Here is a 17,487-nt window from a genome sequence, read left to right on the forward strand (position 1 = left end):
CATAGATGCTGACCATCCGAATTCACTGACAGGAGACAGCACAGGCTGAAGTCTGAAGTGCATACATCATGTGTAGGGTTCTGATCAGCTGCGGTGGTAATAGTGAGGTCAGGTCAAAGGGGGCTAAAGCAAGCCAGGATATGGGCAAAGGAATACATCAAACACTGATTTTAAAAGGGCAATTAATCTTATACAAAAATGCTTCCTGGGGAATGAGATCTCCATCTTAAGAGCACACTATATGCTGTAGCAGTAAAAATGAACACGCACGAGCACAAGGCTTTTATCCCGTGATCACAAACAGAAGGCGAGCGCTGTTTATCAGGGCCACAAGCCTTTTTACAGCCTCCATTAACATCTTCCGGGTCTACGCTAACTCAGTGCTAGTCGTCAGGACCCACTCCCAGCCCACGGGTCTTTCTTCCATGGACAAGGTGTCTATTATATATATTACTTTATTCCTAGGCTGACCCTAGAGCCTTGGCTCTTTGGATTAGCTTCATCAACTTTTAAACATGTGCCTTCTCTTGACTTTTGCTTATAACCATTATATTTCTTGGTGAGAAGGACATAAAGCAAAATTTAAAATTAAAACTATATAATTAATCATAATTAATCATGGAAACTGTAGTCGGTTACTGTTTAGACAATTTAAATAAACTTATTAAGAGTCTCCTGAGTATAAATTAGAAAAAATAAGACGAAAGTTAAACATTAAGCCTTGTTCACTTAAAAGAAATAGATATAACTGAAAAAGCAGAGGTTTCAAAAATAATTCCTTTAAAAATGTTATTACTGTTTTTACATTATGTGTGCATGAGTAGAATTACTTCTGTTAACACCACCGTGGGTTCTGAACTCATATCACCAAGACCGAGCTTTAGCTTACAGATGCGTATATGGTGACCAATGGAGTAGCTGCACCGTGTGACAAGACAGGGACACTGGTTTGCTTTATCACTTCATTTCCTAGTGCCAGTGACACAGCAAAGCACACAAGCTTATGCTTTCCACCGTTGGGAAAGTCAGGATTAGCTTCTCGAGATTAAGATACAAATAAATAAGGAGGGGAAATCAGAGGCATCTTTTGTTGGATCCAGCATCACATCATCTCCATTAATAGAGAAAGAAGATAATCATTTTAGTGCTGATTTTAGAAATGATATATATCAATGGACCTAGATCTAAAGAGATTGTGTATCAGCAAGATTAGCCAGCAGTGCCTGTTTACTGGACAGAGCACAGGGATGGAGGGAGAGGAAAGCAATCAAGGCAAAGAAATCTGGCTCATTTAAATTTATAGTGTATGACAAATTAAGTAAACTGTAATTACCAAGTTTAGGCTGAGCCTTATCAATGATTATAGTAGACCTTTGCTCATAAAGGGACAACATTTAAAATGCCTGTGCAGTGTTTCTTTCATAAAATATAAATACAATCATGAATAGAGAAAAATAAAAGCAAACAACTGGAAGAGACTAGAAGACAAGGCTTCCATGACAGGAAGTGACCCACTTCGACTTGGACCACTACGGTAGTCTCCCTGAATGGCAAACACCCCATTAGAACCAACAGCACTAGGAACCTACTTCTGAGCCTCTTTAACATGTTTTACCCAGTTATGTGACAATCAAGCCTGCTACATGATAAACAGTGACTGCGGAGATGCTGTAGTTCCTTCCTTACCACAACCACACTGCTGACATTTCTAGTATTGTCTAGAAGACGATTCCTAAAAATGTTAATCAACAGCATAGAAGTCTTGCCACAAGTGAAGGTCTAACTGGCCTTTATAAATTTCCTATGACCTTTTGTTTGTAAAATACATTCACAGGTGCTGGAGAGAAGGATCAGTGGTTAATAACACTCTCTGTCCTTCCACAGAGCCAAGGTTCAATTTTCAGTACCCACATGGTAGCTCACAATTGTCAACTCCTGTTCCAGGGGGTCTGACACCCTCATACAGATATACATATGGGCAAAACACCGATGTACATAAAATACAAATAAACAAATTCAGAAAATATATATCAACAAAAGAAAAACTAGGTTAATTGTAAAACCTTAGAAAAAAAACTAAGACTGTTAAGTCTCACATGGGAAAAAGCTGTCTCATTTACATTCTACAGGCAGACTGTAACAGGAAACGTACTTATTACATAAACTAATAAATCTGGATCTATTAAAAATTCAATGATTGCCCAATCCAAATGGCAGGAGGGCACAGACACATTAGTTCACATTCTAATGCGATGTAGAGAATGACCAGCGTTATAAAACCATTACCTCAATTTTTAACACTCATTTTAGGTTGGGGAAGAGGGAAAGGAGGAGGGCCTGCTGCAGTTTTGCTAACTCCTTTGGGAGCTGTGGCTTGGCTGCAGTAACAACACACACCCTAAGCTATCAACAATCAACTTTTTAATTCTCTCCAACACCTCAAGGATCTGCCCCTGGTGTTTCACCCACTGCCAGCTGTTGTGTCTGGAAACAACACACCACACACCATATGAAGAATTTACCATACAGAACAAGGAAAAATAGGAATTCACTAAATTTTATCTTTTAATTCCTATGGTTTCTCACATAAAACATATTAAAAATAAGATAACTGCCAGGCATGGTGGCACATACCTTTGATCTCAGCAGTTGGGAGGCAGAGGCAGTTCCAGGTTAGAAAGGTCTACACAGCAAGTTCCAGGCCAGCCAGGTTTAATAAATAGTAACACACACACACACACACACACACACACACCCCAAAAACAAAGTAATTTTGAAAACAGATCACCTAAATTGGATATCCCAAGTCTCCAGTTTCCATTTCATTGTGTTCCTTAGTAACTCCAACATTTCTGAGCTTACTGACGATTTCAGGCATGTTTAAAGAAAAGGCAGACAAACTCAGCAAACAGAATGGGTAGGACGTCATGCACAGGCTGGCGAAGATCCCATGGTAGGCACGTGCACTGTGTGACCTGACTCCCTTTTCCCTTTCCAACCGCTTCACTTCTGCCCATCTCCATTAAGGTTCAGTTGTTCCTCTCTCCTCAGAACTGATGAGGGCACTACTCACTGTACCTTCAGGCTGGATCATCCCACAGCTGTCCATCCTCCTGTCCATCCCAACTGGACCAAAGCTTTCTTCAGAGAACACTACTCTGTATCTTTCGTATCTTAGAGCAACAAGACAACATATACAACATAAAGAAAGTGAATGATGAGAAATAAAATTTATGACATCACATGGAGCCTAAAAGTTAAATAGCTGTCAACGAAGGATATTGAGGAGTAAGTGCACAGAAGCTGAAAGGAGCTGGAAAGGGAAACAAGAAAGCTTACTGAACAACTCAACCCTCAGGAGAGCTATAGGATGCTAGGATTAACCACTCATGGACTAAGACTTTCTTTACACCTGTGCTGTTTGCATAATACCAAATAAAATATCAGGAGAAAATAGTCCAACACAGAGAACTACTCAATGAAATCTTAAAAGAAATTCATAAATAAAAGGAGGTTTGTTACACTATGCAGATTACCAGGCTTTTATAATTACATTGGAACACTGGGAAATAAAGTACGACCCAGCAAAATTCATAGGCCTTTTATACTCTCCTAAATAAAAATTAAGCATATAACTTTTGATTTTTAAATATTAACATTTAGTTTATTTATTTTGTGTGCCAGAAGATAACTTTTAGGAGTCAGTTATCTCCTTCTACCATGTGGGTCCCAGGGACTGAACTCAGGTTGAAAGTTCGGTGGCAGGTGACCAGCCACACCTAGCCACCTAGCCGGAACTGGTTTCTGACACTGACACTGCCATTTACTGAAAGAGGAAGATATTTGACTTAGGGCCGAGTACAGAAGTATTCATCTCTGAGTCATTTTAACTCCACTGAAACCACAGACACCATGTACCTGGGGCTCACCTTTGGTTTGTTTCCTGTTCGCTCTATCTTGGCTAATTTCCCTAGCCACTTATAGATCAGAGGGAAAAGAATACAAAGCAGCTCATTGCGATACTCTAATGACCCCAACCCGGTCACCATAATACAGCACATTCTGCTGTCATGATGAAATAAGACTGAATTCCTCCACGCCTGAATCACAGGGAGGAGCATGTAATGGTGCCACATGGGCTCTGTAAGAACTTTCTCTTTTTATCATGTGATGACAGCCAGGTCTTATCCACACACACCCAAACGACAAGTCTTTCACTTTCAGCTTGAGTGCAGGTGTGTCAAAATGCTCAACTCTGACAGAGGGCAGGTACCCCGAACCTACTGTGCAGCTCCACTCTGACAAAGGACAGGTACTCCAAACCACAAACTGCATTTTTTACTCAGACTTGAAGCTTCTGAGTACACCCACAGATTTTAAATGATATTTTTTCTAAATATAAATATGAAACAAAAAGGGGTAAAGATAAAAGTTTTCCAAAAGAAAGATATAGAATTAAGGACTAGAGACGTGACCAGTTTCATGGTCTGTAATTTAATGCAGTGTGTAAGTATTATTTATGTCATATTGATGAAGTCTGAGTCCATTTGAGGAGGCGATGGCTGCTGTTCATTCGTAGCACCTGGTACCTGCGTACTAAAGGACAGTCCTTCCATCCTGCAGCAAACACAAGCCACTCTGGGATGCTGACAAGTGTGCCACTGTCATTACAGACTTTGAAGACTGAGTTTAATGTGATATTTTCACACTCAATTAGCAAGAATTCCATAGGATCATATAAAGAAATAAAGTCAAAATAATTCACTTATTTATTTTTTCCAGATAGGGTTTCTCTATGTTCCTGGCCGTCCTAGAACTCACTCTGTTTGTGTGGGAAGTCCTTCTGTATATGTGTTGTTTTTATTGGTTAATGAATAAAGTTGCTTTTGGCCAGTGGCTTAACAGAGTAAAGCCAGGTAGAAAATCCAAACAGGAATGTAGAGAGACAGAGTAGGGAGAGTCAGGGAGGAGCCACGTAGCTGCCACAGGAGACAGACACCTCTGCTAGAGCTCGTGGAAATTTTACCTGTAGGTCACGACCTTGTGGTGATGCATAGATTAATTGAGATGGGTTAGTTTAGGATGTAAGAGCTAACCAATAAAAAGCTAGAGCTAATATGCCAAGCAGTGATTTAATTAATACAGTTTCTGTGTGGTTATTTTGAGTCTGGGCAGCTGGGAATGGAACAAGCAGCCTCTGGCTACACTCTGTAAACCAGGATGGCCTTGAACTCAGAGATCCACCTGCTTCTGAGGGATGGGATTTAAGGTATATGCCACCTGGTGATTTACTTTTGGAAACAGATTGTGGCTAGGCATGGTGGTGCAAGCCTGAAACACCAGGACTCAGTAAGGAAGCAGAGACAGGAGGCTTGTTGAGGCCTCATAATAGGCCAGGTGCGGTTTCAGTGAGTCCTAGTGAAGAAATGAAGGCTGTTTGTATGAAGAACACATTAGGGCACATTTGAATTTTAAATTTCTCTGACTCTTACTTGATAAAATGTTTTTTAAAAGTACTCAAAATAGAAACATTTAGTGCAAAGAGATGAGCACCTGAAAGCCAGTGACTGTGGATAGTGTGGGAATTACAATTCTCATCATGTTTAAAAATAGAGGAAATGAGTTTCTACTCCAAAACCCTCAAGAAGGTTGTGAAGAAACTTACCAGGTTTGCTATCCTCTAACTAGCACTGTAAGATCATCCCTGAACCAACAAGGCTCCCAATTTCTAAGACTTGAGTAAACATGGCTTAGTTAGATAAGAAAATGAAGCTATGCCCTCTAGATCGGACCCAAGACTGAGCAATTTCTTAGTTCTTTCATATAAGCTTTCATTATTTTGTAATTACACAAATACATTAGCTACTAGAAGACATAAAAAACAAACACACACTAACCACAATCCATTAAAAACTGAATAGGACTCCATCAGAATTAAAATTATTTACTCTTTAGAAGAGAACGAGAAGAAAAACAAATCTGGGGAAACAATTCTACAGAGAAAGTTCTTCCAAAATATATAAATATTTCTCAAAACACAGCAATGGAAAAGTCATGAAAATGGGGAACGTTTCATCAAAGGCATCTGGCAAGTGATAATAAGGGCCTGGAAACAGGAGCTGTACATGGTACACACCATCTGTAGTGCTTCAGTGCACACAGCACAAAGATCTTACACAAACAAAAGCAGCCGGTTGTGGTGGCGCATGCCCGTAGGATTTGCGAAGGAGGCAGAGGCAGGAGGATCACGAGTTCGAGGCCAACCTGGGATACACATTTAGCCAGGCGGTGGTGGTGCTCGCCTTTAATCCCAGCACTCAGGAGGCAGAGGCAGGGCGATCTCTGTGAGTTCGAGGCCAGCCTGGTCGACACGAGCTAGTTCCAGGACAGGCTCTAAAGCTACAGAGAAACCCTGTCTTGAAAAACCAAAAACCAACCCATCAAACAACAACAACAACAACAACAACAAAAACAGTGGGAAAATTCAAATCAGGGAAGAACAAAGTAAAATCACTGTGAGATGCCAACACACAACCATCAGGATCACCATGACACACATCAACGACGTAAAGAAACAGCAACTTTCCTATGTCACAGGTCATATAGGAAAACTTAAGCTGACTGTTGGACTCAGTCATTTCACCCTTAGGAGTCTACCTAAGATACATGAAACTATGTTCCTGAAAAGACCCATGCCAATGTTCACAGCAGAGTTGATCCTAAAAGTAAAAAGCTGGAAATAATGCACATGCTTATCAATAGGTAAAGAGGTAGATGGAGTTAGACATCTGGCCCACCTTAGCATTGTTCACTAAAAAAAGAAGCTGCCAAGACTCACAAAAACAAACAAACGAAAAAGGATGGAAGGAAAAAAACATTAGGTTGCAACTCTACTTATGGTATGATTCTATTTATGTGAAATATTTTTTAAAAGGCAATAAGGCAAATCATAGAGACAGAATGCAGACCGATGGTTGCTTATGGCTAATAGTCAGGAAAGAGGTCAGCTGTAAGTGTGTAGAAGTAAACATTCTGAGGGGATGAAAATGTCTAAATGCTGGTCATGATAGCAGTTATACAACTCTCAAAAGTTTATTTTTAAAAAGTTATTGAGATATCAAAAATATTGAATGGAAGGAAGCATTCAGTGAAAGTTAAAATTATAAAACAGTAAAGAGGGACTGTGTCCAAGGCCAAACAACTGCTTAGTGTTACTTCAAATGTAGCTATTGTAAATACTGTTTTGGGATATGCCTATACAAGGAATTCAGTAATTTAATGGTCAGGGAATACTTACACTCTAGACATACAAGGCTTACAGGAGACACCTTGATATGTACTATGTAGTCTAGGAGCTCAGGAAAGGCAAGTCACACACTAAGACTATAAAACATAAAACTTCTTACACCAATAAATCTTGACTTCAGTAATTTTGTGATGTGGTTCATGACCTTCTTTCTTAACCCCTTCTGATATGGTATTCCCCACCCCCATCAGTTCTAATTCTATTTCTTAGGAAAACCACTTCCTTAGATTATTTCATAAGAAACTATTGGAGTATTGCTTTCACGACTAATACCTCCTGCCTTCGTTCTTCTAGGTCTGAAAGAGTAAGGATGCTCAGGGTCCTAATGAACATGGTCATATACCACTGAGGATTCTTTAAAAAGTCATCAGTAATGAGCACTGTAATAGATCATAGGGCTAAGACTGAAAACTATAGTTTCTTACCCAATGACTGGCTGTAAAAGCAGTAGGACACCTGCATACATGCCCACATACATGTATACATGTGCATATTTAGAGCAGATCTCAGGTGGAAATCTGATACGCCCTCAGGTTTTAGTACTGATGTAACAACACATGTGGAAACCTCCACAGCTGACCACACGTGACAGCTCACATAAAAATGTAGGCACGCTAAAAATACTATGGAAATCACCTTTAGGTTGCACACACAAGTAGGTGTATGTGTGTGAGTGCAAAAATGAACTTGGTGTTTAAGCTTGTAATTCTATCCTCAAAATAATTCATTACATGTATGTGAATATTTCAACTTCTTAAAGAAATCTGAAACACCTTTGGTGCCAAGAATCTCAAATACATGTATATGTGTAATTGATTTTCAAACTCATTAGAATAGTACTTACAAAGCTTCAGAAGGGGGGCATTGTATTTTTCCAAAGAGAAGTGATTTCTTGCCTTGCTACAAATCTTATAATAGATATTCCCTTAAAAGGTAATAAAAATATCTTCATAAAATTTATCAATGTAGAATATCCATTTAACCTCGGCAACCAAAGGTTTGGAAGAGAAAATGACAGTAAGGTCTTGTGGTTGCTAAGTACCTTCAGGGGCGAGTGCGGAAGGACAGACTTCTTTGAGGAGATCTCCAAGTGTATGCAGCTGTCCATCTGCGGCCACAGGACGGAAGAGCTTCTGAATGAAAGGTCGTTCAGTCGTAGTCTATTTGGAAAATAAAAACCCAAGCAAGTAAGTCTTTGTTGCTGCTGCTGCTAACTACAGACATACAGATCATAAACATGGTCCTGGCACTAGCATCTTCTGATGTGGCTTAATCATAAATACACATAATAACCGTAAGTATCACTGATGGGATTACCACTGAGGAAGAAAGGTTAACATAATAAATGCACAGAAATCAGACTCATGCAAATATGGAATGTCATACACTGTTAAAAATCAACTAGCTAGACTTCAAATAGCAAATCTTCATTCCCCAATAGGGACAAAAGGCTTTGTTAATAACTCTATCACTCAATTACCAAATACAGAAACACACCCTGGCTGACTGCTGAATTAAAAAGGAAATTTTTTAAGGGCATAGAGATAAGGCTCAGGGATTAAAAGCACTGACTGCTCTTGCAGAGGATCACGGTTTAGTTCACAGCACCCACAAGGTGGCTCACAACCACGTCATTCCAATTCCAGGGGATTCAACATCTTTTCTGGCATTCATTGACACCAGACATATATGTGGTGCATATACACACACACAGGCAAAATATTCACACACATTTTTTTTAAATCTTCAAAAATGTTTTTTTAAATGAGACTACTGTAGCAAAGTTACAGGTTAAGTGGAGCAAGATGTTGGATAACAATGAATTCAGATCAAGCATCCAAGGTTTGATAGAGATAAGGGTTTCAGTGCCAGGTGTGGAATACTTTCCTGAAAGTTAAAAGTCAAGAAGGCCCCAGAGACCACCAAAACAACACTGGCTATTATTGCTATTGCTCTTGGTTGCCCACCATAACCAGATAGTAAGGCCATATTGCTAAAGACATCACACACTTTGGTCGCAGGACATAGAGAAATCAATTTGGAACTGACCTGGAAATTTCTCCCTGCTGGCTAGCTCTCATAGTGCTGGAAGGTGCTACACAGGCCACTGGGGGAGAAAAACCATCAACAGTATTACCCAGTGGTGGTCCCTGCTTGCCACAATACTGATCTGCCAGACAAGACATGCTCAAGACAATGAGATAATGGTATGACTCTTGGGGGGTAACCAAGTGCTTTCTGATCAGACCCAAGGCCTGCTCTACAGGAAGGAATCCATGCCTGACAAACATCCCTGGCTGGGGAAGCCACTGGCCTAGTGAGAAACCACTGCTGTTGTTTTGTTAAATGGCCATGCTGTTGAACTGGTTTCTACATGTTTACATTTATATTTATGGATGAGTGCTGCTCTAAACTGGTCAGAGAAACTTTTTGCAGTAGCAGTGATGGAAAGACACATAACTGTGACGAGTCACTGAATGTTTGTCCCTAAATCAGAAGTCTGCACCAACCCTCCTACCTCCAGGCTCAGGGAACATCAGAGGTTGGACAATTCAGAGGAGTGCTGTGAAATGCTGTCCCCTGGACAGGACATGGCTGCTGTACTCATGATCTCATGAGTGTGGTTAAGTGCACAGGTTCAAACCAGTCAATGGTACAGCACGGATGGGGGAGGGGTTCAATAGGTCCCACCCAAAGCTGGGTGCTGCTATTGGCAGTTGCTGGCTGCTAAAGGAGAGTCATTATTCTTTAGGTGTGTGGTTGATGGTAAGTTAGTTGGTCATGCTCCAGTGATGCCCACACCTACGCACATAGGCAGCGATGCTCACACCTACGTGCACAAGCAGCAATGTCCACACCTATGCGCATAGGCAGTGATGCCTACATATTTGAGTACAGGCAGCGATGCCCACACTTGTGTGCATAGCAGCACTAACTAAACTGAGTGAGTTACTTAAAAAAATTAGAAGAAAATAAAAGAAAAAGAAGACACAGAAGGATACTGGGTACGATCAATGTAACTCTGCATTCATATGAAACTGTCCAAAAATAAAAATATTCTTCAAAAACAAACACCTCAAGCAAAAGAAGCCCAGATGACTACGGCACTGAAAATGAAGGATTCTTCTTAGAAGAGTCCCTGTAAGAGTGATGTGGCCCTGAGCAACAAACATCCACCAACGCTGCATTCTTACCAAACTTCTAAGGTTTGACAAAGTTATCAGGGTAATCAGCACAAAAGGACTTATTCCTAATATGTCCTTATTCTATCTACTCTTAAAGACTATTTTCTTTTCCTCAGTGGTCAGAGTACAGAAGCTCTGTAGTCAAGTAGCTCAGGCTAGCCTGGAACTTACCATCCTGCCTCCACTCTGCCTCAAGAGTGCTGGGATTACAGATGGTGTGCAATACCAGCTCAACATCCCCCATCTCTTTTGTCTGAGGACTGTGATAAACACAAACAGGCAAATTAAGAGAATGAAACATATTTCTTTTTACCTCAACTGTTATGTTTCAATTTTAAGCCTCCTAGAATTAAAAATCACAAAATGTCTAAGAACAAAAACGTTTAACCTAAGAATATGACTTCAAATACCTCTTTAGGCTTTTAATCAGAGGAAGTTCTCAGTGTTTTTGAAACACTTATCATTTTAAAAGCTAATAAAAGCTAAAACATGAAGAAAAAAATGTAAATATAAGCAATTCAGTGGATATATAATAAATTAAAAATGGTATGTGAACCCATTTTTATAGGTTTATAGGAATTTTATAATTTATAAAACCCATTTATAAAATTATAGCTGAGAATTTGTGGTCATTATAAAGGTAAAGTGTACAAAACAAAGTCCAGCAATACATATCACAACTAATTTGGTTCCTTTCACTTATTTATAAAGCCTACAGTTTACCATACACATTAAATTACACAAAGATAATAAAGTTAGTAGATCTCCAGAGAAAAAAGAAACAAAAAGGGACTAAGGTCATCACCACCCACTTAGGGCTGTCTGTCTTCCAGGTCACCAAGAAGCTTTTAAGATGGTTTAGTAAAGGAAGTGACGTGATGAAAGAGCCTTCTCCAGACTAATGGAAAGCAAGCAGCATGGGGACAGTCTAGGTAGGAGAGGAAATGAGGGCAGGTGGCAAGACAAGCCTTGGTGAGACAGCCTGGACAGGGTGAGAGAGTGAGGAGGGGAAGGGTGTGGAAGGGCAGCAATGTATTCCCACCTAAGAGTGGCCTGCAGAGTATACTTGTTGGAGCTGAAGTCAGCAACTGATGTGGGATTTCCTTCTATATGTTGTGATTACCATTAATCAATAAAGAAACTGTTTTGGACCTATAGCAGGGCAGAACAGAGCTAGATGGGAAAAACTAAACTGAATACTGGGAAAAAGAAGGGTGGAGTCAGAGAGAAGGCACGTAGCCCCGCCAGAGACGGACGGTAAGCCACAGTCACATGGTGATACACAGATTAATAAAAGTGGGTTAAATTAATATGTAAGAATTAGTCAATAAGAAGCTAGAGCTAATGGACCAAGCAGTGATATAAATAATATGGTTTCTGTGTGACTATTTCAGTTCTGGGTGGCTGGGACAAACAAGCAGCCCCCTTACAACAAGCAACATCACAGTAAACTCTAGAAGGTTTGGTTCTCACTCATACCTAATCAACAGTTGAAACGTGAGGTGGCTGAATGTTGAGTAAATCAAAATTACTTATAAACAACAGGATAAACAGGAAAACAGGCTAAATAGACATGTTAACAAGTTAAAAAAGAAATTCTAATTTCACCATTGAAAAAACTCATTATCATAAAATGGTAACCAAGACAATTCTCCAAAGAAACGTGTTGTTTGTAGGGACCACAAATAAAATGCAAAAGAAAAAGTCAACCCAGTCAAGTAGATCAACCAATACCAAATCAGTGTTGACAGGACAACTCTAGCTTGTTCTAGCAGTCTAGTAAATTAGAAATTAGAAAACATACATAGTGTGGAAGAGGCACATTCTCACAAACTAAGATCAAGTCTGAGTTTCAGGCATTTATTAAACTACATGCAACAAAAAATTTAAAGTGTTGTCAAAGAGTGCAGATTCTGATGTGATAAAGAGCTAGCTGGCAGTGCTGTATCATTCATTATAGAACCGTGGTTCTGTCATTCATTATGGAACCCTGGCCACAATGACCAACTTTTTGAAAGTAACTAGATATACAAATACACACAATTGTGTAGAGATGAGTCTGAAACATTCCACCCTGTGAGAAGCAAGCAGGAAGGTAAACAATTCAAAATAGCTTCAGGAAGTCCCTGAAACTGACCAGATTCTCTAGGCCCCTCTGTCAGAGCAGGCTATAAAAGCTGGGAGTCCCTCTCTATTGAAGGAAAGCTGAGTTACAGAGACTCAAGACAAGATGAACTGCAAAGATGACTCTGAAAGCAGACCAGCTAACTAAAAGAGGGTTAGATCAACTGAGGCACCTGGGAAAGACACCCTATCAACTGTCTGCAGGATGTTCAGTGTGTCCCAGGTTCTCAACTTTTATGAGCTGTCATTCATGCCGGGTCAGGCAATGGTGATGCAGCTGTCTTTGAGTCATTTCTGCTCTTCTAAGTAACCCCTCACCCATTCTGTAAATAACCCCAATAAAGCTTACCAGTTCATGATCTTGGACATTGATCTGCCATTAGGTCCTATCTAGGATGAGTAGACGTGTGTGTTGCATGTCCCCGGGGAAAGTTTTGTCACATAACAATAATGCTCAGGACAGCAAAACTTAGAAACAGCTTTAACTCACAGGTAAGAAAAAACAGTGTCTTAGAGAGACTTCTACTTGAGACTTCTAACAGGCAGAACCTAGGGATGAGAGGGGCCTGATTTACTGAAGTCTGCACAGAATTTCCTAAGAGTAGTCCCCCAAAGGTTTAACATCTCCCAGTGACATGAATTACAAGCAAACGGACAATCTCTTGTGTTGCTGTGAGAGAAGTATAGTGATATAGTACTTACCTGGCATCTGAGTGCTTGGTTCAATCCCAGCACCACAAATACAAGCAAAGGCCAAAATCAACATCTTTTGCTCTAGAAGCCTTAGATGTACACGCTAGGGCCCCTGGTTAGGCTGAAGAAACAGATACTGACAATATATATATATATATATATATATATATATATATATATATATGTTGCTTTGTCCCAACTACAGCAAAAAGTGTTGATGTCACCAGCTATTTTACATGTGCTAGTCTTGAGTCCCTTTAAATAGAGTGGTTAAATAGGGGCATTTATCAGTAGTGTTTACATGATTTAGAAGGATTGAGTAAATATTACCAAATTATTATATGTATACACAAAAATGTCACAATGAAATTCATTATTTTGTACATTCTAACTATAAAAACAAAATGTAACAAAGATTATTTGGGTATGGTGGTGTTAAATCTATAATCTAAATACTCAGGAAGCTGAGGCAGGAGGATCAAAGTTTGAAGCCAGACTGGGTTGGATATTTAAAAAGGATGAGAAATGAGAAAGAAAAGTAAGGAAAATAGAAAGGGAAACCCAAACAACACAGATCAGATGGGGTTTGCTGTTCAATTACTGCAGAGGATTTTTGTTATGAATTGCAGGTATTTAAAAGATTAAGGAAAAAAAATCAAGCTATATTAAACTACAATTAGAATTAGCAATGTCTACTAGTTGAGAATGTAATTAGAATTTCTTAATTAGGTAACAAGAACTATATGGTAAGAATTGCATCTAGGATTTGCAGAAGTGACCAAGACTGCTCTCGTTTTTTAGACAAAAACTATTTTATATTATCACCAAAAAATTTAATTGGAAGGTAGTAAAATAACTGCTTTAAATAAAAATCCTTAATAAATAAAAAAACATGTAAACAAGTTAAATTCTGCAGAAAAGCTACCTTCCAAAATAAAAAAAACTGCAAAAATTACTTGGTTCACCAAATTTCCTTGCTAGCAGTGAAATTTCTCCTACTCCAGTGAAAGACTCCACAGTAAACCACAAAGCTGATGCTATTCCATTCATAATGGTAAGGCATCACAATGACCGGCATAAACAGAATTGCAAAGAACAATGATGTTTCCTCTTTTTAAAAATAGTTTTAAGATTGCTTGTAACAAAAGCATGGATAGAAGAAAAGGGAGAATTATCTAAGCAGGACTGTGGTTATAGTCTAGGATCTCTAGTGAATTATATTAGGAGTTTTCATTAAAGATCTATAATGTGCCAGGTGGTGGTGGTGCACGCCTTTAATCTTGGCACTCAGGAGGCTGATGCAGGTGGATCTCTGTGAGTTTGAGGTCAGTCTGGTCTACGGAGTGAGTTCCAGGACGGCCAGAGCTAAGCAGTGAGACTCTGTCTTGAAAAACCATAACCCCCACCCCCAAAAGATCTACAATGTACTTAAAAGGGCATAATTATGCTAATACATGCATAGATGGAACTATCTGTAAGCACAGCAGCAGTGATAGCAGAAACGCAAACTGTGTACTGTGAGGAAATACCTTGAAGTCAGGGCACAAAACTTCACTGTGAGGACTCAGGTCACATATAGCTCAGTTATAAAGCACTTGCCTACCATGACAAGGTTGGATCTCCAGGACCACTAGATTAAACAAACCAAACCTGAACTTCTTGCCAACAAGAACAAAAATAGAACAATAACAAAAACCCCTAAGAAGTTATGAAAGTTTAAGTTTTAAGAGTGAAAGATGCCCCAGTAGGTATAAAGCAAAGCAAATCATTGCATTGAATGTAAACTTTAAAACACATTTCAAAAGATGATGAAAACCAAGGTGAAATATAGATGGCCATTAAACTTCCAGCTTAAAATAGAATCTTACTGATTTTAATGAAGAAAGAGATAATAACATTTCAGCATTCACAGGGACCTGGAATAACAGTACTTGATAGAAATTAGTAGATAACAAAACTTAGCTAAGGGTCAGCATGACTGTAGTAGAATAAACAAGTTTGATTGGAATCCCAACTCCTAGCACAAAGTAGGGAATCTACATCATATCCAATAATGGGAGCCTGTTTCTCAATCTGAAAAGCTGGAAAATGTTATCAATGAATAATTATTATGCTAAAATAATAAGATAATACTTAAAATGTAAAATAAATAATGCAGTAGGTGGTGACAAGCCTAACTCTTTTCATTCCTCTCTTTTAAACCACTACTAAATGAAAAGGATAGTGGTTCTTTTAGAACCAATTACAGTGAGAGTCAATGTAATTAACATTCCACCTTCAGTTTCCTTTGATACTTTATTAATTCAATTAAGTTGCTCATGGCACAAAATCAAAACTTCACACAGGACGTGCTGCCAGACTTTCCCAACAGCAACGTGACAGGCTTCAAACTGTCACAGGCACATGGTGCTCAAGATATACTCATGCATGTCAAATTTTGCATCACATGCTTTTCAGAAGCAGGTTCATATTTAAATTAGCTTAAGAATATACACAATTACAAGATCCATTAAATAAAAATAACACAGAGCAGTTTAAATCGATGCTTAGGACTTTACAGTAAACAGTCTCTGGTGGGAAACCAGGAAGAGAAGCAATGAGATTCCTTTATCCGTTATGGAGGGAAATGGAGACTTGAAAATAAGCATGTTGAGTAGCCCTGCTAAAAGAGTCTGAAGTCTACTTTTAATAGTTTTTAACACCAACAAGAAATAATAATTAGCATTCGAAAGGCTACCATTATTATAGTCAGGAACACTTAATCTCTAGAGCAGTAGTCTTAATAGAGATGATGATTAAATAAAATACATCCTCACATCTGGCTTAAAGTTTGTTTTGTCTCATTGAAATTATTATATTTATTATAATTCTGTCTAGCCAGTGCCAAACAGATTTTGTCACATAATAGTTAAAGCAAACACAGGTAACATCCTTTCACTAAATAGTACGTGGTACAGGGTAGCATGGTTGACTACTGAGGAGTGAATTTGATGCTGAGCCCACTGATAGAAGAGATGGGGTGCTTGAAAATATTTTCTTTACTGTGTATGTATGTGCAGTATATTCATGTATACACATAGGCCAAAGGTGTATATCTAGATATTTTTAAAAATCACTTCTCCACCTTTTAAAATTTTTATTCATTTACTTTTATAAACCTTGCGCCTGCATGCATGCTGTGTACCATGTGCATTTCTGGTTTCCGTGGAGGCCCAAAGAGGGCACTTTTTGATTCTTTGAGACTGGAGTTACAGATGGATGTGAACCACCACGGGGATTGGATGCTGGGAAACAAACTCAGGTCCTCTGGAGTATTTGTTAATAGTCCGGTAATACAAATACTGGAATATTTGTAATATAGGTAATAGCCAGTGCTATTACTACCGAGTCATCTCTCCAGTCCCACCTTACATTCAGAGACAGGGCATCTCACAGAACCAGGAGCTCCATGTTTCACTTCGCCTAGCTGGCCAGTGACCTCAGGGGTACTCTGAAGTAAGTTTACAGCAACACACAGCCACATCTGCTTTATATGGGTGCTAAGGATCTGAGCTCAGGTCTCACATTTATGCATCAAATACTTTTCCAACTGGGCCAGTTCCCTAGCACCACTTTAATTTTTTTATATGAAAATTTTAGTAGCATGGCCAGAGAAGAATATACATAGTACTATCAATGATCCTAGAAATGATTATCTTAATATGTTAAAGATCTCTCTCCAAAAGAATTCAGTCATACTAAGAGAATCATAGGGAAAGTTTAATACTACTTAAGAGCTTTAACATTTTTGCTAATTTTATTGAAAGTCATACTAGAAAAGTTAGGTGAATACAAGAATAATGTAACTAATTAATAACTTATTTTCTTCTGGAAAGTCAAATGGTAGTTTTGCATGAGTTTTTATCTTTATGAATGTTAACATAAAATAAATTAGAAGCACTTTCAATTTGTACAAATAAAGTAGTGAGGGGAAACGCCTGAGTAAAAGCAGCTGTGGCCTCAGAAATGGGACGGCTCTGAAGGCCAGTCAACTGTCTTCCCCAGGAGACAGTTGAGTCTAAACCCGGCCAAGACCCCGTGACTCTGCAGAGAAACAGAACATTTACGCCCACTCCTCCATACATGCTCCAATAGTTTTACAATGATGCTGAAATTTACCATATGGGGATATTGTTTTTT

The 17,487-nt window shown here is 39.0% G+C and overlaps 1 protein-coding gene across 5 annotated transcripts in view; it reads right to left on the reverse strand.

The window, feature by feature from the left end:
• Positions 1-17,487, reverse strand: part of Atg5 (autophagy related 5) — a 105,780-nt gene that overhangs the window by 10,212 nt on the left and 78,081 nt on the right. For all 5 annotated transcript variants that reach the window (XM_085691037.2, XM_048449022.3, XM_048449021.3 and 2 more), the window contains exon 7: positions 8,349-8,466. In XM_085691037.2, coding sequence (XP_085547163.1) covers positions 8,349-8,466 — 118 coding nt within the window. The remainder of the gene's footprint in view (positions 1-8,348; positions 8,467-17,487) is intronic.

This window comes from Myodes glareolus, chromosome 1 (assembly GCF_982192425.1).
Source record: "Myodes glareolus chromosome 1, mMyoGla1.1, whole genome shotgun sequence".
Classification (NCBI taxonomy): Eukaryota; Metazoa; Chordata; class Mammalia; order Rodentia; family Cricetidae; genus Myodes; species Myodes glareolus.